Source organism: Actinia tenebrosa, unplaced genomic scaffold, assembly GCF_029948245.1.
Source record: "Actinia tenebrosa isolate PJP-AT-01 unplaced genomic scaffold, QUT_ActTen_1.0 utg5005__unscaffolded, whole genome shotgun sequence".
Lineage (NCBI taxonomy): Eukaryota > Metazoa > Cnidaria > Anthozoa > Actiniaria > Actiniidae > Actinia > Actinia tenebrosa.
The window spans coordinates 18,356-40,229 of NW_028292614.1; the positions used below are offsets into that span (position 1 = coordinate 18,356).

Here is a 21,874-nt window from a genome sequence, read left to right on the forward strand (position 1 = left end):
CTAAAGTCCGCTGCGCTTTAGGATCCGCGGAGCACCAATGCCCCACAAAGGATCCTTCGGAGAATACCCTGTCGCAATGAAGGCAGGTGTATTTTTTACGCGGCTTACGAGGGGTAATGCAGTCGGCAGGTAGTTCGCAAGTAATACAGTCCATATATTGAAAGGGTAATTAGAATGCCTCCCAGAAAGGCAGCTGCGTAGGCTAGCATATACCTTTAAAAGGGGTCCTTATTTTTATTTATTATTATTAAATATCCTTAATTCATTATTATCGAATATTCTTAATAATAATAAATAAAAATAAGAATGGGATTTGAGACTCTTTGCACAAACCCTATCTTACTATCTTAGGTCCTTTCTAACTTCTACGGGCTTTCCTTGCGGCCTCATTGCCGGCATGCCAAGCTTCGAAGCGATCTAAGTACTCTTCAAAACCGCCTTGGCCTTCATACAAACACTGCCAAATATGCTGGTCACTTCTTTGACAGCCGCAGCGCTCACAAGTTGCCTCCCAATATTCTCTATCCTCCCACCTTACGCCTTCGACGCAGTCAAACTCCGCAAAGCGCTGGTCAATTTCCTTCTTCCGGCGCGTTAACTTCCTTTGGGTTTCCTGCGGACAACATCGTGCAGCAACGCTGCCGTGCTCCTCGCAAGCCACGCTCAGCAGGTCGTAATTACCGCGGCATCGATGTCGGTGCCATTCATCGTTCTTATCCTCCTCGCATCGCTCACATACGTTCTTTAGACAAACGCGGTTATCCACGTGGTAATCCAACATTTGCGCGCTGCTAAAGAGTCGATTACACTCCTCACAACGTCTTTCGCGTGCCTTCTTAGCGCACACCTTCTTTTCCAGGTGGTATTTTAACATTTGCTTGCTGCTGAACTCCTTGTTACACCGCTCACACTCCATATATAATAAGGATTTAATAACCCTTATATGGGATACCGCATAAAGTCCTTAATGGACTCTTTTGCCCCGGATACTATTTCAAAGAGTGTCTCAGAATGTTGACAATAAGGTTAAATCTTTGTTAAGGATGCCTGGAAACTATTTCAAAGAGTGTCTCAGAATGTTGACGTTTAGGTTAAATCTTTGTTAAGACGTGCCCTTCAAAGGGGTTCTTATTTTTATTTATTATTATTAAATATCCTTAATTATTCTTAATAATAATAAATATAAATAAAAATGGGATTTGAGACTCTTTGCACAAACCCTACTTTACTATTTTAAGCCGCCTACTAACCATTACGGGCTTTCCATATATACTTAACAAAGATTTAACCGTATTGTAAACATTCTAAGACACTTTTTAAATAGTTTCCAGGCATCCTTAACAAAGATTTAACCTTATTGTTAACATTCTGAGGCATTTTTTGGAATAGCTTATGGGCGACTTAACAAAGATTTAACCTAAACGTCAACATTCTACAGGGGATATCGCATGAAGTCCTTAACGGACTCCTTAGCCCACGTTGCCATCGTTATCAGCGCACCAAACCTTTCTGCGCGCTTCAGACCGCACATTTCATCGTACAACTCCTGCACGCGCTCTTTTAACCGGTCTATCTCCTCCCTTTGCATTTCTATGGTGTCTCTTTTATCTTTTGCGTCGCCGGCAATCCTTCTTACTGCTTCCACTGGCTCCATCGTATATATAATGGATCCGAACCATATTCCTTGTAACGCTCTGATCGTAGGACCCACCGGCTGCGGTAAAACGCAGTTCGTGGTAGAGCAGCTATTAGGACCCTTTAGATACCGCTTCGACTACATCGTACTACTTTGCCCCACCTACGTGAATAACCGCACCTGGACGGGCATAGGAGTGAAAGATGACGACTTCTTTGTAGATATCTTAGATCCTAACGAGTTATCCAGCCATCTTAAGTTCTGGCACAAGCAATTCCCTAAAGATACACAGACTTTACTCATACTGGATGACATTGCCTGCGGGGACGACGTAAAAAAGCGCACCTCCGAATTAGTGAAGCTCGCCTTTAGCGGCAGACACGACAATATCAGCGTTTGGTTGCTTTCCCAGCAGCTTACCAGTGTCTCTAAACCCTTCAGGGAAAACATAGGTTCACTTGTCGTATTTTATACTCCGAGCAAGTCAGACCTGGAAACCATCTTAAGCGACTACGGCGGTGAGATATCCAAGGAACAGTTACACGAATACATGCGGCACCTAAAAACGCACCAACATTCCAAGATGATCTTCTCTTTGAGGTTTCCCTACACGGTTGGAATCTATGATTCCTAATGTATATGGACATTGAGCAGCTCTTAGATGAAGTCCCCGCGCAGTTAGATGAAAGTAACCTCAAGGAACAACTCAACATCCTTGTGTCTTCGGGGAAGTGCAAAGAAATGATAGGCAAGGAACTTACCCATGAGCAGGTTAATAAGTTGCCAGAAGAGGAAGTCAAGAAGTTCCATAAGAGGTACGAGGCTGCCCTTGCAAGTAAGACCACGGACGCCGTAGCAGACTCCGCTATCCGACTTGCGACTAAATTGCTTGGACTTGCGCTGCCCATAGACGACGTGGAGCAACTGCGGAAGGACATAAGCGAGGACTATGTCATCGCCCAAGAACTTAAGATAACCTGCGGCTGGGTGTCTTTGAAGTGCGGTAAGTTAATGGCAGTCGCCTCTGCGGCACTTCACGTAGCTCAGCATGTCGACTTGAAGGAGGTACTAGGTTCCTTCGGAACATCTTGGAAGGACTTCAAGAAGGATAGAGAAGTCGAAAAGGTCTTCCAGGCGGCACTTGCTGAGGTACCTGATCAAGTCGCCTCAAGTACCTAGTCAAGTCGTCCTTAAGTACTTAGTCAGGTCATTCGTAAGTACTTAGTCAAGTCACCGTAAGTACTTAGTCAAATCATTCGTAAGTACTTAGTCAGGTCATTATTAAGTCGTTCTCAAGTCGTAACCAAGTTACTTGTCAAGTCCTTCAAGTCCCTTAATATAAGATGAGTGGCACCGAAGAACAACCAGAAAAGGCTCCCGTAGAAGATACCAAGATTACCAAGGCTAAATCTCCAGGCAGAGTCGCTGCCGGTAAGAAGCTCGCGGAGATGAATAAAAAGAACAAAGCCAAAAAAGAAGAAAAGGTGGAGGAAAGAGAAGAGGAATCCTTTATTAATCCTAGGTACGTCATCGGCGCGTTAGGAGTTGCTATAGCAGCAGGCAGCCTTTACTTACAATGGCGGGCTACGAAAAAGGTAGAACCACCAACATATCACGCGCCCGTGCACGCACCTGTGGAACCGGCTGTTAGAAAAAGTAAGATCCCTGAAATGGAGTAGATTTATCACCACGTGCCGTGGCGACCTAGATTTTCCTTCTCGCTCTGTAATATAATGTCAACCGCGTTATTGAAAACTGTTGAAGAAGCAGCTATTATTACTTCCATCGTTGCGGGTATTGGTTGGGTAGGTAAGAAAGTGCTCAAAGAAGACTTTACTGAAGACCCAAGCAAGAGCTTCGCTAACTTTGCCAAGATGACCGCTGCCGTAGGCGGGGCTATCATGGTAAAGGATTACCTACGGAAGGAAAAGTACCTGCCAACGACATAACTCGTGAAAATCTCTGTGATTTTCTAATATATAATGGCTAGCGCGGTCGTAGGTGGAATTGTTGCAGCTTTAGCATTCACTGGAGCTAATTATGGTGGTCAGTATTTGGATAGATTAGTTAGAGGTGATCGCAGCGGAGATTTAGCCGCTGAGAGGAAAAGGCATGATTTAGCGCTGGAGAAATATCAGCGGGACGTGGCGGCTTGGAATGAAAAAAGACAAGCTTACAGGGATTGGTTGGACAAGAACTACCAAGACAAAATGCAGGCAGACAAGAACTTCGAAAATACAGACTACGCCTTTAAACTTTATGCACAGGCACACCCCGCGGCATTAACGGGGTTAAGAAAGCCTCAGTTTAAGAATTACTATCAGCCTTCTAAGAAACAAAAAGATAGTGAGTTGGTCTTCGTAGGAGTCGCAGGGCTGGCAGGAGGCGTAGCTTTGGCGTATTTAGTCTAAGTCAGCAAGCGTAGCTTGCTTCTAGAAGGGGACTTGTCCCCTGTAATATATGATCGTCTTTTTGGAAAGCGACAAGAATAACTTTACCACTTATCTGAATCCCCCCATCCGCGCGGAAAGGGTTCGGTTGGTTAGTTGCTCTTTGTACAATTCTTGGTATAACCTGATTAGGGGCATAGTCACTGAGCATACAGGAGGATCTAACTATCAAGCCGTATTGCTGCCCGATGGACATTACACACCAATCACACTGGCCAAGGAATTAGCAAAACACGGTTATACTCTCACCACAGGATTGCCGCACGAAATGACCCTCAAACATAATATGTCAAATTATTCAATGACTTTTGGAAAGTCTGACCCATTGGGATCTTTATTATGTGCCTCGGGCAAAACAATTACCGACACAGCCATACCCGTGAAATGGAAAGTCGCATCCTCTTACGAAGTCTATTGCGATTTAGTCCATAGTTACAACAATGGAGAAAAGTCTTCTCTTATGTCCAAGTTTCTGCCCAAAGGTAATCCATTTGACCTGGTAGAATACACCCCCATTTCTTTGAGCTATGACTTGTCCAATTTGGTAGAAAGCATAAACATCACCATTAAGGTGGACGGAAAGACGGTGGATTTCAACGGACGTAAGATCAATCTCGTTTTGGAATTCATATAATGGGCCGCGTAGAGGACAAACTCAAAAGGATTTACTATGGACCTGAGGGCTATTGGAAAGGAGCGTCAGCTATCAAGAAACTCGCGACCGCGGCCAGGGTATCAGAAGAAACGGCTAAGAACTGGCTAAGAAAACAAACCATCTGGCAGGTTTATCTTCCCGTGCCTAAGTACATTCCCAGGCCCAGCTTTACCGTAAATACCCCTAATGAAGTTCATCAGGCGGATTTGCTTTTCTTACCGCACGACAAGGTGAGAAAAAAGACCTATAGGTACGCTTTGACCGTAGTTGATATCGCAAGCAGATACAAGGACGCCGAACCCATAACCAGCAAGGATTCTGGGGAAGTCGCAGAAGCCCTAGGTAGGATTTATAAGCGCGTCTTGAAATGGCCTAAGCTGCTGCAAGTGGATGCGGGAACGGAGTTCATGGGCGTGGTTACCAAAACCCTGAAAGACCACGACACTAAAATTAGAAGAGCCGAAGCAGAGTACCACAGGGGTCAGAGCATCGTCGAAAGATTCAATAAGACCCTGGCTGAGCGTCTCTTTGGGTACCAGTATTGGAAAGAGCTGGAAGATCCCTCCAAACGCAACAGGGAATGGACTCAGAGGCTCCCCCAGGTCGTCGCGGCTTTGAACAACGAGGCGGCCAGGGCTACGGGAATAAAACCCAAGGATGCCATAAAAAAGAAACACGTGGAACACAAGTCCTACGTCAGAAGTTCGAGGGCGGTCTTCCCCCATGAAAAAAAATTAGGTAATATCACAGTCCGATATCTCTACGGACCGGGTGAATTAGAAGGAGGATCCAAAAGAGCTACGGATCCTAATTGGTCTTTGGAAACTTACCAGATCCGAAGCGTAATAGCTAAGAAGGGTCAGCCCATCTTGTATTATCTTCACGATGGCCCCACACGTGGGTTCGTCATGGAAGAACTGCTTATCGTGTGATGTCCGAATGCTATCGTATGCACTCCGTCATCACACATCCATCGCTTACCGTCAAATGCAGACAGTGACACCTTCTCCTGCGTGACGTTATGTATCTGATGACCATAGCTGCGCAGGCTGTTCATCTTATGCCGCTGTTCCTTGCGTGTTCGTAATACGTTGAGGTAGGACTCGTGCGTAATGTCCTTCTTAACCACGTACTTTTTTACGCCTTTAGCTTTCTTTTCTACGCCGTCTAACTTTAGCACGCTGTACATCTTTGGTTTCAGACCCACGTACTCTACTATGGGTTTTCCTAACATTTCGTCTTTCATCTTCCCAATTACCTTCTTATTCTTCGCAGAGTAAAGGAAGTGCTCCTTCGGGTAACCGCTGGTGTCGTACTCGTCTATATCGGGGAGGCAGTCTTTGTAAACGTCTTCCGTTTGCACTTCTAGAATTAGGGAGTCGGTGTCTGTGTACAGGAGGCGACAGCGGTCTCCGTACTTTGGCTTAAGCTTATCGTAGTAGAACTCATACATAAGCAGCTTCGATAGATCCAGCACCGTAAAGCCTGTGTAAACGGGCTTGTTTAGTAAGAGGTTTACCCTTTTCATGTGAATCACGTAGAAGTTCAGCATTTCTACGTATCTAACGAAGCCTGGCTGTGACACGTATGCTTCTGCTTCCTCTTTGGTGCTGACTATTTTTACGCTTACGCGCTTGCGGATGTTCTCCATTGTCTTTCCGAACACGCTGTTGTTCATCAGTTTGAAGAGGTTTTTCTCGAAGTCATTTTTCGCTGCGGTACGCTTTTGCGTGTTAAAGTCAATGTAGGGGCGCATCCAGGGTTCCTGCGTGAATTTTAGGACTCTGTGGATCTTCTCTACGCGCATTCCGTGTCGCACGTAGAACTGCAGGTTGCGGTAATGTACCACATACTTCTTCTTATCCATCAGGTTCATAGTTAGTTTCCTGTACGGTTTGTAACCAGGGCACATTTGCTTTTGCAGCGGACTTAGCTGCTTAAATGGTATCTCTATCGCTTCTGGTGCTAAGGGGAACTCATTGTGTTCGTCGTGCAGGCGCTCTGGGTACTCCAGATCCACTTCTAAGACGTAACCCTTGTCTTCCTCCTTTCCTACCTGCATGTAGAAGTCTATCGGCTTCACTGGATCCCATTCGAAGTCTCTCACAGGTAGGTACTGTGACATTGCCCAACCATAAAGGTTATTCGCATCCAGGTAGTAAATGTATGTGGTTGGTTTCTCTGGGTCGTGCTCTACTAAGGGGTTGTTTGCGCGGGCGTAACGTCGGCTGGGTCCGCATACGCCGCCACGAATACCGTCTTCCATAAACCGATACATGTCGTACTCCGTTAGGAGATCCAACTGCGCATTTGTCTTCTTTAACAAAGCACTCCAGCTGAGCCCAGGAGCCGTGTAGAAATTAGCGGGATCCAATCCGTAATATTCTATAGCCATCTTTCTGAAGCTTTGGAAAACATCTGCAAGCAGCACTACGTCAGACCTTAGGTAGATGTCGTGGTAGTCCCCCATGTTCTCACAGGAGTACTTTTCCCACACGTCTAACGCATGCTGGTACTCCTCATCCTTTATACCGGACTCGTTTAGGGTGCTGTAGAAGCGATCTTTGGGTGGTAGGGACTCTTTGAATCGATCCCAGGAATCCATGTATTCATATGGGTAGACTCCTTTCCTTTCCGCGCCATATTGACTGGAAATGGGAAAGTTGGTGTTATACTTTACGAGGTTTGCTAAGGAGTCCGCCATAAACTGCTGCGAATCTAAGAACTTTAGCTTACCCACAGTTACGGACATGTAGCGCTCTTTGTTGTTGGGTATGCATTTGACGTCGGAGCCGTCTGTTCCTTGTAGTAGCAAATGGGAGTCGTAACCGCGGAGGTTGTGAAAGAACACCGGAATCTCCATGTCTGGATTTACTTTGAAGTTTATATTGCATTTCCAATGAGCCGCTCCTCTGTATTTACCCGTGATGTGGCAGTGATCCCTAACCTTATCCACATAGAAATCCTCAACAAATGCTTTGTGGCAGTGAATGCAGTGCGTGGAGGGCTTTCCCGGCTTCTCACCTTTCTTAGCATACTTCCCGCATTTAAAATGAGCTTCTCCTAGATACTTTCCATCTTCATCCCACGCTTTCTTGGCTCGTCTTCCAAACTGAAGAAGCGTATGTTGACAAATGTGGCATTTTTTTGCCTTGTTAAAAGCCTCCTGGTTCTCTTTGGTAAATTCCATCTTCTTTGGACGTCTTAATTGTTCTCTAATCTCCCCCTCCTCTTCTCGCAATGCTTCTAGAAACTCATTAGCTGCGTTCTTACCTCGGTAAATCACAGGAGGGTTTGCTTTACCGTCTGATCTGACTACTATGTAACCAAAGGAGCAGATCTCGTGTAATCCTACCTTATTCGTGGCACCACGTTTCTGCTCTTCCTTAGTTATCAACGCTTCGAAGTCTGCATATATCACGTAAGGCACTTGCATCTGCTTTTGATGGTCTGCGTATGAAAGCTCTTTGTTGGTGGGTATCTGGATCCGTTGCGCCACTTCTTCGACTCCGCGGCAGATCTCATCGTGTTTCTTTAGGGCTTTAACGCTGGTAAAGGATAACAAACAACAGTCGCAGAAGTATTTCTTGCCTTTGTGCTTAGTATGTCTGTAGAATAGTCTGCTAATGTGTTTAACCCATGAGTAGTGTCCGCCGTGGTAGAATAAATGTACGCGCTCTCCTTTACTTTTTGACAGAACTAACGGTACTATCGTCTGCTCTCTGACTCCGTAAACGTTAATTGCTAGATCGTTTATTTCCTCAAATATGGGGATGTCTATCAACTGCATGGGAAATTCCACACCATCCCACTCTAAATCATCTGTGGGATACTTACTTGTCCTACAGGGATCCTTCTCTGCTGGATACAGTGCAGACCTGATTGCCCACATAAAGCATCGATTGTCTTCATTCTTCACGTTTACAATAGCCTTCTTCCTTTCTACCCACGTTGGTAGCGGTACGTAACTCCCCCCTCGTATGGGTACGTACCTGGCTATACTTATCTCTATTCCTTCAACCTCCTCTACTGTCCAACCCGATCCTTCTTTCGTGTAGTTAGACAGCGACTCCATTATTGCTTCTAAGGCTTCACTGAGTGACCTATCCAGATTCGTGGATTCTAATATCACTAACGACTTTGATCGCAACATTGCTGTCGTCATTACCTCGTCTTTTGACAAACTTACTTCTGCCATTATGCTCGCTTTCAGGGCTCCTAATTCTTCTATACCTTTTCGGAGAGTCCTTTTAACCTTCCTTTCTGACTGACGCCAAAACTGTCTAACGTCAATCTCACCGTTACCGGGTATTGACACCGTGCTGAAGTTGCTTTGGGATTCCATCTATATAATAGGAAATATTTTATACCTAATACCAAGCACTTTTTAGGTCGTCGTAGTCGTACTCACAGTCCTGACAATGCCAAAACAATTTAACCTTAGTCTCAAACTTCTTACCACATCCACAATCATAACTGCTCATACACTTCGTCTTCATTTTCAAATGCTTTTTCAAATCCGCTTCTTTCTTAAAAGTTCTCTTACATTCTTCGCACTCCATATATAGACTAACATATTTAAGTGCGCTGTTGCCCTCAACCACACTTGGAGTGGGGGTCGTCCGTAGGTGGATTTTTGACGCGGGTCTTACCCCGTGTTGAGATTGCGCTGGAACCCCCATTCCCTATACGGGTAATCCTGGCGTAAAGTAACATATTTCGAGTGCGCTGTTGCCCTCACGGGTAATCCTGGCGTAAAGTAACATATTTCGAGTGCGCTGTTACCCCCACGGGTAATCCTGGGGGTCTCATAGGGAATGAGGGCTACGCAAACACGGGTTAGTGACTTTAAACGGGAAATCCTCGTGTGGTCACTGCGCTAGAACCCCCATTCCCTATACTACTCGTTACAACCTCTCACTAGAATAACCTGTGGGATTCTCCTCTGGTTTATCGTGTTGTCAGGCGTCTTTGGTAATGGTGTAGTTATCAGTGTTCTTCGACGAGAGTTGAAGCAAAACATGACCATCACTTATCTATTGATCACACATCTGTGTGTTGCAGACATCTTTGGCTGTGTTTTAGACATGCCTTTAATTCTTGCCCAGTTTGTCTTCAACGTCCAGGGCAAAATACTCCACGTAATAAGTGATATAAACTTTGTGGTCTGCTCAGCAATCAGTCTTCTTAACTGTCTGATAATCAATCTGATGTGTCTGAGTCGAAGAGACGCGTTCAATATACTCAGCGATCCTGTACTAACAGTCCCAAAGCTGAATATCATTTTGCCCGTCATTTGGACGGTTTGCGTTAGTGTCAGCGTATCAATGGGAACAGCAGCCTTACTATTCGGTCGTAAACAATGGTACCTTCAATCCCATACAGACGTTAGGAACGTAGGAAATTCTATCATCGACATCGGATCTGGGATTATTAGCGTCTTCTGTGTACTCGGCACCTTTTTAAATATGATCACATCCTTCTGTTTAGCGTTGAGAAAAATCAAGGCTCACAATGCCATGCTACAGCGAAGCATGATCCAATCTAGACTAGACTTAGAACGTAAAATGAACCTTTCTGCTTTGATCTTAACTTCAGCATTTCTTGTTAGCTGGATGCCCTGGTTGATAGTACGATCGCTTCATTTAGTGACTGCAGATGTACAAAGTGATATAGCAGCAATAGTAACAGCCATCATTGGTATTAATCACTGTATTAATCCACTGGTTTATGCTGGGACGATTTCAGAGTTGCGTAGAGAGATAGGAAAGTTTCTAAAGAATTCCTTCAAATATCCGTGCAGTTGCTGGAGAAGGGTTGTCCGGCAGACTCGGAGAACAAGTGTCGTTTCAAGCAAAAGAATGCATCCAGAAAGCACACTACACGAACTCAGCAATGTGACAACAACCAAGACGACCAAGACATTAAAATAGTTATTACAGAAACGCATTGTTAACCGTGTTACGTGACACTGTTTAAGCGCTATTCGTTGCCTTGCTTGATATAGCTATTCCTTCACCTGCTTAAGTTACTTCACTTGCTTCAGTTCCTTTACTTGCATCAGATACTTCACTTGCATCAAAAGCACTAGGTGCTCTTGTATAAATTTCAATATTAAGTCGTTTCTAACAAAATGATTTATTAACAGATAAATTTAGATAAAATTACGAGCTCAAAACAGGTCGTAAATGAACTATTTTCCACGACATTACTGAAATGTTTTGAAATGTTCGGCTTGATATTAATTCCGATTTCAGTAAAAACATGCTTTTTCGAAAGTTCCATCTTTTCAAAAAAGGTTTCCCCAATGAATTGTTTGCGTCCGCCAATTAGCGGTTCAAGATGAAAGGCAGCGCGCTGAGAGAACTCTATAGTCGAGCCACCTTAAGGCCTGGCTGAACGAGGGAACATGTTTCCAGAAATATGTTTACCGCGCCCAAGTTTCCTCGATGTTTCCCAGTTTAGCCACATGCGAAACATTGCTGCGTGCAACAAATTTTGCTTCCAAGACGCAAAAAATGTTTTTGCAGTGCGGCAGAAACATTTCATGTTTCCAAGACGCATGGAAACATTGTTTCCCGATGTTTCCTGACAGTTTTACCACCTTAGGAAACATTTAGGGAAACGTGTTTCTGGAAATAAGTTTGTTCGTTTAGCCAGGGCCTAAGACTAGCTTGATAAAACAGGAATTTTAATATACCGTAATTTGATTATCATTAATTCTAGTGTACTTTATTTTCACATGAATATCTTTAATCTTATTCTTAATAATAGAATTATAAAATTTTGAAGAGCTTGATCCATTTCGAAAACTTCGGACTTTTCGAATAATTAAAGACAGTTTATGAAGCGATATAAATAATAATGCAGATAAATGCTGATAAACACGCACAAGTCTTCAAGAGTTTGTTTTCATGGAACGTATTTTGGCAAAAATTGGTAATGTTTTATTTGCCTATTTTAAAGAAATCTATAAAAAGAAGTCCATTTTTCTGCAGTAAGTTTATAACAACTTTGAGATGTGAGACATTTTGCCTTTCCTCAGTCTTAGAACCTTCGAGAAGCTATTAGATTATATATATTTTGAATTTAGCGTAGACAATAATTTTTCTCTGTAGCAAACCACTGCCATTATTTGCGACCTGTCCCTCCTTCAGTTTCCCACACCGATTTCTTTCGGCATATTCTGGATTTTCTCCCTCCCTCTGTAAGGTCCAGCCCATTGGTCGAATATGTGGCACAAGCTGCATGAAACTTTGCCTATACTGTATCATACCCTGTTGATTCACCTACAAAGCACTTTGTGTTGTCAAGCAAAAACAAGTCAGGCAATTTTTAAGGAACATTGCCTAGTATAACACCACGCTTCATACCTGGTTTTCGTTACTTGTTGTCGGTACTGCTCGACCAGGTTTTCTGAGGTTTTGATATCCGCTCTTGTTCTTTTTAACTTATCATCGAGTACTTGTACTTCTTCAAGAGCAACCTGAAACGAGCCATCAGTTACGCCTCGTTGTTTTATACCTGATAAAACACTCCTACTCGTTTTTTAAATACTACTAAGTCACTATCACTACACTATTTAAGTCTGGTGTATAGTCTTCTGGTAGAGCAAATGGTCGTATAACAAAGCGACCACTTTTTATGTAAGTTTGTTCGAAGGGTGGTCGTCTGGTGCAAGGAAAGGTCATATAGTTATTTCAAAAACGTTTGTCACCTGAATAACCACAAAGCTGAGACCAGCAAGGATCAATGAGTAAATAAATTCAACATATTTCAAATACTAGATGTCTATTGATAGACTTGAGATCTTTTACAGTTACAATTTTATCTCCTGCTTTATCCACAAGCTTCAGTTCTTATCAAAAGCTTTACTTGTTTAATATGAAATAGGGTTTACAATGATCCTCAGCGTCCTCAACTTTGTAGATTTTGGTGACTTTAACAAATTGACATCAGTTTTTTCGGTGTCTCTCCTCTTATTGACGATAAATTGCATCATCACATTGTTAAGATAGTGTGTCCGCATACTACTAATGACGCAATTTATCGTCAATAAGCTAGAGGACAGACACATAAAAACTGATGTCTGTTGAATGATAGAACGAATGGTCGTATAATAGAGGTGACTACTACAGGTGAAAGTATGAAAGATGATCGCATGATAGAACGAATGGTCGTATGATAGAGGTGACTACTACAGGTGAAAGTATGAAGGAGGATCACATGATAGAACGAATGGTCGTATAATAGAGGCGACTACTACAGGTGAACGTATGAAGGATGATCGCATAATAGAACGAATGGTCGTATGACACAGGTGACTGCTACAGGTGGACGTATGAAGGATGATCACATGATAGAACGAATGGTCGTATAATAGAGGCGACTACTACAGGTGGACGTATGAAGGATGATCACATGATAGAACGAATGGTCGTATAATAGAGGCGACTACTACAGGTGAAAGTAGGAAGGATGATCGCACGATAGAACGAATGGTCGTATGATAGAGGTGACATAATGAACAGAGGTCCAAGGTCGTTTTATTACAGGTGCTTAATTAATAATATTACAAACCTTCTTCCTTACTAAGGCTTTATCGACTTCATTTTGAATCTCAAGTAACGTCTTGGAACTTTTATTTAGTTGATCCTCTGTTTCATGTAGCTGGTAATAAAACAAAGCAATTAGCATTTAAAACACGGGCTACCTGTGCTTGAGATCCGAAAAGACCGTTTTCACGATTCCAGAACAGGAGCATATTATGAGAATTATCATACATTTCTATGAACTTTTTTTTGATAAGAATTCATAAAATTGATTATTTTCTCTTTAAATATAAAACTGGCTTCTGAATTTTGATTAATTTGCGTTTTTCAGTTTTGTGGCCCATCAAGATTGGATGCGCACGCAACCTTGCGTACTTTTTAAGCAATAGTCAATTCTTAGCGTGCGTAAATCTATTTATGGTGCACTGGGTAGTTGGGAGAGCATTATGGTAGCGTGAGAGTTGCACGAGGCGGAGCTGTGACAGAGCAGTGACCGAGAAGTCATAGTGATCTTTGTTGGAGCTTGGCTTCATCACAATCTGAACATTTTGAACCGTATATTTTTTTTTAAAAAGAGTCAAAAGAATGCATCAGTAGCTTTACTTGGACTCCAGTAACAATCATGGTATTTTGCTGGACTGCTGTGGTGACTTGTACGGAGGATTGAGCAAGAAAAACGCTGGCCGATGAAAGGGCGAATATTATAGTGAGCCAAACTTGAGCTCAAAAAAAATAAATGTGCTATGAGCTTTTTATGGAAAGAAAATCAATAGTTATATTTTACCTAAAAATGTACAGAAAGGTAAACCAGCTAGTAGTCTTTTTAGGTTTATCAGAATGCTCGCACTTTTCACAGAATTTTCACCAATTTGGCGTCACAAGCGTTCTCCATACAAGTGCTCCAAACATTTTTTCTTTATAGATACAGAGCCAATCAGAGCGCGCGTTATATCTTAGTTATGTTATAAGTTGATGTTTACGGCCTGTCAATCAAGGCTTTTCCACGACATTCCATATGCGACGGCAAATTGTACGATTCCGTGCGCGAAAAGCACTACATAACAGTTTAAGAAACCAAACAAACGAGCAAGCAATATTATATGAAAATGAAGCAGAAGGAAAGAATTGGAAAGATGTAGCTCAAACTACCTTCTTTTCCATGTACAACTTTTTTTGGATATCAGAACTGTCAACCTATGAAAAAAAAACATGTTATCGGTCTTGTTTGAGGAATACCCGACGGTTGCGTTTAGCAGGGTCCTTGCGAAGGAGGATTTCCCACTTTTCCCACTCCAATTCAAGCCCCAAACAATATCGATGTCAACCTCCATATCATTTCCTTGTATACAACCATTCGGCTGCCTTGATAAGGCACTAGCCTTTTCTCTGGGCCTTTGGTTCGACTCCCGGTAGACTTTGCATCACTTGGGATTAGCGTTTGTTAGGTTTCTCCCTTGATTTAAGTGATTTTCTTGGGTTCTCTACTTTTTCTCCCTCCGCAAAACCGATGCCCTGATATAGATCAGACCAAGCTGAGGCTGCTTTAGGTTCAATCACTGAGTTAGCTGTGACTTTCACCAACCCTAATTGTTTCAAGGTATCGATTAAAAGTCTGAAGATTTTAATTGCGGAAATTGAGAGAAATTGTTGTTGCGAGAGATGACACATGCTTAAATTTCCTCTTGCGCCCACAATGAAATGGGAAAGGATTTCGAAAATATTACATCGTCTGCGCAAAACAAAATTTGTAAAACAAGCATTGACAGCTGAATACACCTACCTTGCTACTGATTCCAGATGACACATCTCTCTGCGCATTTTTGTGCGGAGTTGACGTGTAAAATCCATCCCATTGTGGCTCGCCCTCCACCTCGTTCAGTCTTCTCTGACCACTTTCAGAATATCGCTCAATTTTGTACCTTGATATTTAAATATTCATATTTAGAAGCCACATTCAAAGATTGGGATACCTGTGGTAGATTTTCAAGTTGGTGAAGCATGCACTCTGACCGCAATGCTTTACTATGTATTACGAAATACGAGTGATTTGCAAAGACATCAACGACCAACTAGACTTGCTCCAAGTGTCGCTCGCTAGTTGTTGTTTTTTTCACTGCAAACTCGGATTCAAATAGCGCACTTTCGATTGCGACAGTGTCCAAGGGGAATGGCGCGAAGAAAACGAAGAGGCGGGCGACACTTTTAAAACTCGGCACCTCATTAATATTCGCGGTGACGTACATTGATTTCAATAATACTGGCTTCACCCGATCCGTATTAATTAAATAAACGCCGTAGTTTGTTGTCTTATTTTTTTCTAGTTCCCTTTTATTGCCTTCCCTCCTATCATTTACTCTCTTTCCACGTCTTTTTATTGCCCATTGAATATTATCTTTGTTTATCTTTCCTTTCCTTTTCACTCGAATTAATTTGACATCTCCCGGCAATTCAAGATACAGTACTGCTTACCCGTTTGGAGCTTTTTCTGTTGAATAAGCTTGTCCACCGGGTTGGTCTGAAACACAAACACAAAATTTTCCATAACCCGTCCGTATCCGTGTTCGTCAATCAAAAAATACTAACTCAGTCTGTTTGAAATTTAATTGACGGGAACCAAAAGCCCAGAAGTCTCAAACTAGTTTATCTAGTTGTCTGGGTCACGTAATTTCAAATAACCTCTCAATACAAGAATTACATTGCTCGGCGTATAGCAAACTGCTTTACCTTCTCTTTTGTGTACATCAGCTAGGCGCTGTTTCTGCTGCACTCTTTGACATCCACTGAACAGATTTGGTTCATTTTCTCTGTAAAAATCCGAAGACCTGCAAGGTGATTGCTGTTTATATCTCTCATCGGTAACATCGCCATCATCATCGTCATCATCATAATCCATTGCTGCTCTCAAAGCACTAGTCTCTCTTACGAACCCATCATAACTAGCACTCTTGTCGTCATACCTCGCTTCTTGCTTTAATGTTGGACTGTAATTCTCTTCGTGTGCTTTCATGGGTGATCGTCGCTTGATCACATGTGGGGAATTATCGAACGAAGTACTTTCGTCTGTAGCAAAGGAGACTTTCGTTTTTCGTGGGAGGTTTTTCTTCATCTCTTCTGGTGTCTGTTGTAAGCTACCAGTGTTCATAGACGAAGTAGCACTTCCTTTACTACTAGCATTGCTGATGTTTCTTTTTTCATCTATTTGGCTTTCGCCTCTTGAAGCTTAAATAAAGATATATTTTTAAAAAGATTTAAATGTTATTCATACATTGAAAAAAAAGTATTGAAAATGATGTAATATTAAACATACACAAAACATTTTATAAGAGAGGTGTAGACCTAATTCATAATGGTGCAATGCTTTCCCTTACTGACCACATGTCATTCCCAAGAGTATAACTTCTAACTAATATTTTCGTTTAACGGTTGAGCACGAGAAGACAACTAAAAAAACGCATTCTCAAGGGAATGACACGTGGTCTGTGATGGTAAAACACAATGAATTTGGTCTTTTAAAAGTAAGCAAGTATCATAGGTGCACTATTCTGGTGGGTTCAATAGACCATTCAGGTTAGTTGTACTACTTTGCATAGGTATACTTATCACGGATAAGAGCAGATGCAAAGGGGATGGGGTAGGGTTTGATCAAATAGCAAGTACCCCATACTGTACAACTTGCACCAAAGTACTGCTGTATTGTGCAATACACCTTTCCCAAATTCGCATGGATGACCACGAAACAATGGTTTGCATTCAAGACTGGACTTGATTCTCCTATTCATCAAGTAGTCAAGCGAATTCGGGAAAGGTCTATTTTCTGTGAAATAATATTTACATATTCTCTAAATTAAGGCCCTGTTACACTGTGAAATTTGATGTGAAACTCGCAATGCTTAAAAATGTAGCATTGCTGGTTGCCAGCCTTGGTGAGGGTTATGTGTAATGCTCACCATCTCAGTCAGCAACTGTCAACAATTTGTAACTCATAATAATATTTGGCACAAGAATCAAGGTAGCAGCAAACATGGTAAACATACAATACAATACAATGGTATTGGTATCTGAAGAAGAACCAGACAATTTTCCAACACCAATAACCTTTTTATCTCCCTTAATTATAAGCAATTTTGGTCATCTTCATCTCCACCTTCTATTTCACTAAAAATCATTTGAATAGTCACTTTTAGTTCTGTAGACTGTACTGCTATCTTGAATGAGTTGAAAATGTGTGCATGCATGCACTCTTGAGAAATATGCCTTAAAATTGTGAGAATAGTTGCTGGAGGCGTGATAAACGGTGTAATGGCGTGGCCAGTTGCTGTACTCCATTGCAAAAAGTAGAACTAAGTTTTACTTCATGCAAAGCTACATGCAACAACAACAATTGTAAGAAAACCTCTGTTACACTATGCAATTCTCCAGCAACTTGTATTGCAATGGCATTGCAGGACAAGTAGCTGAGGAAATTGCAAAATATTACAGGCCTTAAAAATAATTCTCACTTTCTTGACCACTTGCAGATCCTGAATGCAGACTGAAAAAAATAAAGAACCAATTAATAATTTAATAATTAACTTTGATGATCAGATCACAAGATACAATAAAGTCATTCTGCACTGTGACCCCTTAAAACAGCACTACTTTTGACCAATAAGCGGGATGTAATGAAATGTAATGAAACCATGATAACAATCATTTTACTATGGAAATCACTAGTCTGAGAGTAGTAAAATGCCTGTTGGATGATTTACATCTTGCAGCAAAAGATTTATGTACCATGTGATTAGATTTATGTCTACCACGGGAATATAGAGAAAATGGACTTGAAACCGGATGAGCAGAAATTATAACGAATATAAGCTTGGGATAATGCAAACTTGGGATAATTTCCAAGATTACCAAGATCCACCAAGTTCATCTGACAAGAGCAGTGTTTCTTTCTATGAGTGCCACAAGCATTATGGTCACTCACACCAATAGTTCCCTGCATTCCAGAACGTGGTACACAAACATCTCATCACATTGGTACATAAATCTACCGCCTTGAGATATGCATTCCAAAGGACATTTTACCTCTAGTGATTTCCATACTATAAAATACCTTGAAGAGCTGTAATAGTTATCTACACTGCCCCCAAACAGCTTTGATAAGAGCTGTGCTCCTTCTTTTACTTTGTCATCATCTAGTTCTGAATAATAAAAAATAAAAATAAAAATCAATCATTGATTATTGACACTACATGCATGTACACATACCGTATTACACTCCTATATTCCTTTTTCTTTCCCTTCTTTTCTTATTCAATCCTTTTTTATTTCCACTTCATGTCTTACATGGCCTCCAGTGGATTGTACTTCTTCTTACCAATGCACAATTCCCAGACCTTCCCTGTCATAGCTAGGTAAGTAAATTTAAAGCCGGTGTTTGTTGATACTTTCTTGCCTCTTTTATCATTTTTTCCCCTGGTTCTCCAGTCAACAATCGATCAACTTAGATTAATTTATTGCAAAAAAAAAAAAAAAAAGAGAGAAAGTTACCTTGAGTATCAGCATCAAAGCTGACAGCAAGGTTCAATTCTTTCAGTTTTTCAATAATAGAGCCATCCAGTTCATCATCTTGCCTTAACAAATCTTCAGTTGCTTCAGAGGCAATGCTTCCAACATCTGCTTGCTCTGGGGAATCAAAGTGTTCCTCTTCTTCATATACTTCTCTGTTCCATGATTTGTCAAAGTTAACAGGAGAATTTTTATGTCTCCAGCCTTTCCTCTGCTCTAGTTGTGCTTCTGATATGACAAGTTTAGGGCCTCCTCTAGTCAAATCAACTCTTTTATCATCATAAAAAATTCTATCTTTAGATTTATCTTTGTGTTCTTCCCTTTGTTTTACATCTCCAATGATTCTTTTTCCTTCTTCTACACATGGTTTTGGTTTTCCCTGTTGTGCAATAGACTGTACTTTTGTCCTTCCTTGAGATGGCTTCCCCAAATTACTACCTTTCTTTTCTATAGCAAGATATTTTGAATCAGAAATAAATTTTTGAGTTGAAGGATATTTTTGTTTGCAGGGTTCTTTCCCATTAGGTTTTGCTGAGTATTTTGCCTTTCCTCTTTCCTGGTAACCATGTAGATCCGACTCCTGAAGCTTTTCACTAGCTGGAGCTCTTCCCTTTTCTTCCTTTCTTTGATCAAATGAATCGATCAAATACTGCCCTTTTCTGTTCTCATTTCTTATCCTAGGAGATTGTCTATTTTCATTATACATTAAAGAAGAAATCTTTTCAGCTTTTTCAAACTTGGTGCTTGGTTTTAAGTCAAACTCATCTATCTCTCTAATGGAAACATTTTGTCCTAGTAAGTACTCTGTGTCATCACTGCAGATTGATTCAGAACTCAAATTATTTTCATCCATAATAATCTTCTCTTTACTCTTAAATACTGAAAATAAATTTAAAACATAATCAGTATATATATATAAGACTAGAATTACCATATTACATTTACCAAATTTAACAAAGAAATTGTTTTAGAAAAGTTAAGTTTAAAAGCATAAAAATTCAAAAAAATTCTGTATAAACTAATATTGAAGCAATTTGTTGCAATTGATTAATAGAATATTTACTTTAAGCTTCAAGCAGAGAAAACCCCAAATTTTGAAAATTGGCAGTCATCACCTGCACATGATCCCCTCCCCTATAAAGATAGAGCTCTTTTGGTCTAAGTTATTGACTGAAAAAGGAAACACCCTTGGACATTATTATATTAAAGTAGCTAGTTATACTGATACATTTCTGATTCAAAAAATAAAAAAACAAATTGTCATAGAAACAGCTTCACTAAACTGCATTGTTATCCCATGTTATAAATGTTATGCCGCAGGGGAACAGAAAATTTACAAACATTGTAGTAGAACAAAATAAAAATATTTATTTTTCTTTTAATTATTTATAAGGATATGATTGTTACATGTGGCCAGGTAGAGGCAACACAATGATGTTTGATCAAAATTAATACTTGTTTAAATTTAATGTTGGGAAGTCTAGAAAACAAGAAAAAACTGAAATAGTTAATAATTCCACCCTGGTTTGTCAGCTTCAATTTTGTAAACACTTTGAGAGTCTTTTCAACAAGAATGGCATTGTTCTTCAATTGTAAACTACTAACTATGACATTTGGAAACGACGTCTTTGTGTGGAAGACAGTCCAAAAAATACAAAGTTTTCCACTCGATCGTAATTCATCTACAGCCAAAGGGAAAACTTGTAAGTTGAACTTTCTCTTTTTTGATTTCGTACAAGATCGGGAAATAATTTGTTTTTGTTCAAAACAAAAACAAATTTAGACTGTTGAAACTTGATACCCCATTACAGTATATATTTTCACTCATGAGTACATAGTAAAATTCTGGATTTTCACTACGAAATTACATAAAAACTTCCAAAAGAAAACCTTAAACTTTCATAACAGCACTAAATCACATGTTTAAGGCTCATTTTTAGTAAATATCGATAAAATAAATTAGTTTTGAAGGAAGAAATAAGTCCAATATACTGCCATAGTGTATCTGGAATTAGCGAGTGACCGCGAAATTTACAAAAGCCCAGATTGAATCATAATATCTAATCTATGCAATCTAGCTTTTGGACTTACCTTTAATTATGAAGGACGTTTGACGAGAGAATCGTTACCAATAAGAAGTCAATAGGATCTAATGAATTTTAGATCAAAAGAATCTTCGTTCGAGTTCGGGACGAGTTCGAGAACGCGATCTTTCCGGGATGTTCGAGTCCAGTAAAAACTTCTTGAAAAATGTTCGAAACTGTGGAAAACTGGGTGGATGGCGAAGGGAAGGGCGGATTGCTAGAGAAGCATTATAGTGATCTTGAACGTGGTGGTAATCCTACTGTCTTTTTGAGTTGATTTTCAAATAATGCTCGTTGCCCGCCAGAAACACGTCGATCGTTAGAAACCTGTCAGATGGGTAATCACACATGACAGCTGGGACGGGGAAGACTGGAAAACACAACCCGCGGGAATCTCGCGGGTCGCACTAGGCAAAGTTTGATAGAATTTGGTGTCTTAAACCGGCAAAACCTGCATTACGAGTCCATCAAAACTTTACCAACTGACCAAAATATCAAAGGCGCCGTCGAACAGGGTAGAAACTGCACTTTTTGGTCAAATGTCTCCAAACAAAAGAAATCACAGCGGGAACTATCATCGCTTGTCCTCTTACAGAAAAACAGAACCCTGATATTATCAACTAGAGCGGAATTCAATTTAAACGTATCCTTGTTAAGTTGTACTAGCTAACTAAAATCATCTTGAGGGATATTTGGATCGTTATAGTGCATTTCAAACAATCAGGATGCTTTGCGGCCAACCCGATTATTGGAATCAGAAATCAGGAATTGTACAATAGTTACTTTAGTATGTTCCTGTTTCAGAAATCAGAAAACTTACTTTTCGGCACTGCCTAGGTATATTGCATGGGCGAAAATACAAGTTTGAAGGAGAGAATGCAGGATTTTGGATTTCCGCCTCCCGAATCAGAAATCGCATTTTAGTTTTCTGAATCACGAATAAG

The 21,874-nt window shown here is 40.8% G+C and overlaps 1 protein-coding gene across 1 annotated transcript in view; it reads right to left on the reverse strand.

Annotated features, from left to right (window-relative positions):
* LOC148904246 (uncharacterized) overlaps positions 1–21,251 on the reverse strand; it is a gene marked incomplete at its 3' end in the record, with an annotated part of 39,069 nt that extends 17,818 nt beyond the window's left edge. The window contains exons 1-10 of the mRNA XM_089025530.1: positions 20,938–21,251; positions 18,829–19,725; positions 18,392–18,479; positions 17,793–17,824; positions 16,018–16,512; positions 15,763–15,808; positions 15,074–15,212; positions 14,443–14,487; positions 13,322–13,411; positions 12,115–12,227 (exon numbers count right to left, since the gene is read on the reverse strand). Of these exons, the coding sequence (XP_088881656.1) occupies positions 12,115–12,227; positions 13,322–13,411; positions 14,443–14,487; positions 15,074–15,212; positions 15,763–15,808; positions 16,018–16,512; positions 17,793–17,824; positions 18,392–18,479; positions 18,829–19,699 (1,919 nt within the window). The remainder of the gene's footprint in view (positions 1–12,114; positions 12,228–13,321; positions 13,412–14,442; positions 14,488–15,073; positions 15,213–15,762; positions 15,809–16,017; positions 16,513–17,792; positions 17,825–18,391; positions 18,480–18,828; positions 19,726–20,937) is intronic.
* Between the last annotated feature and the right edge of the window lie 623 nt (positions 21,252–21,874).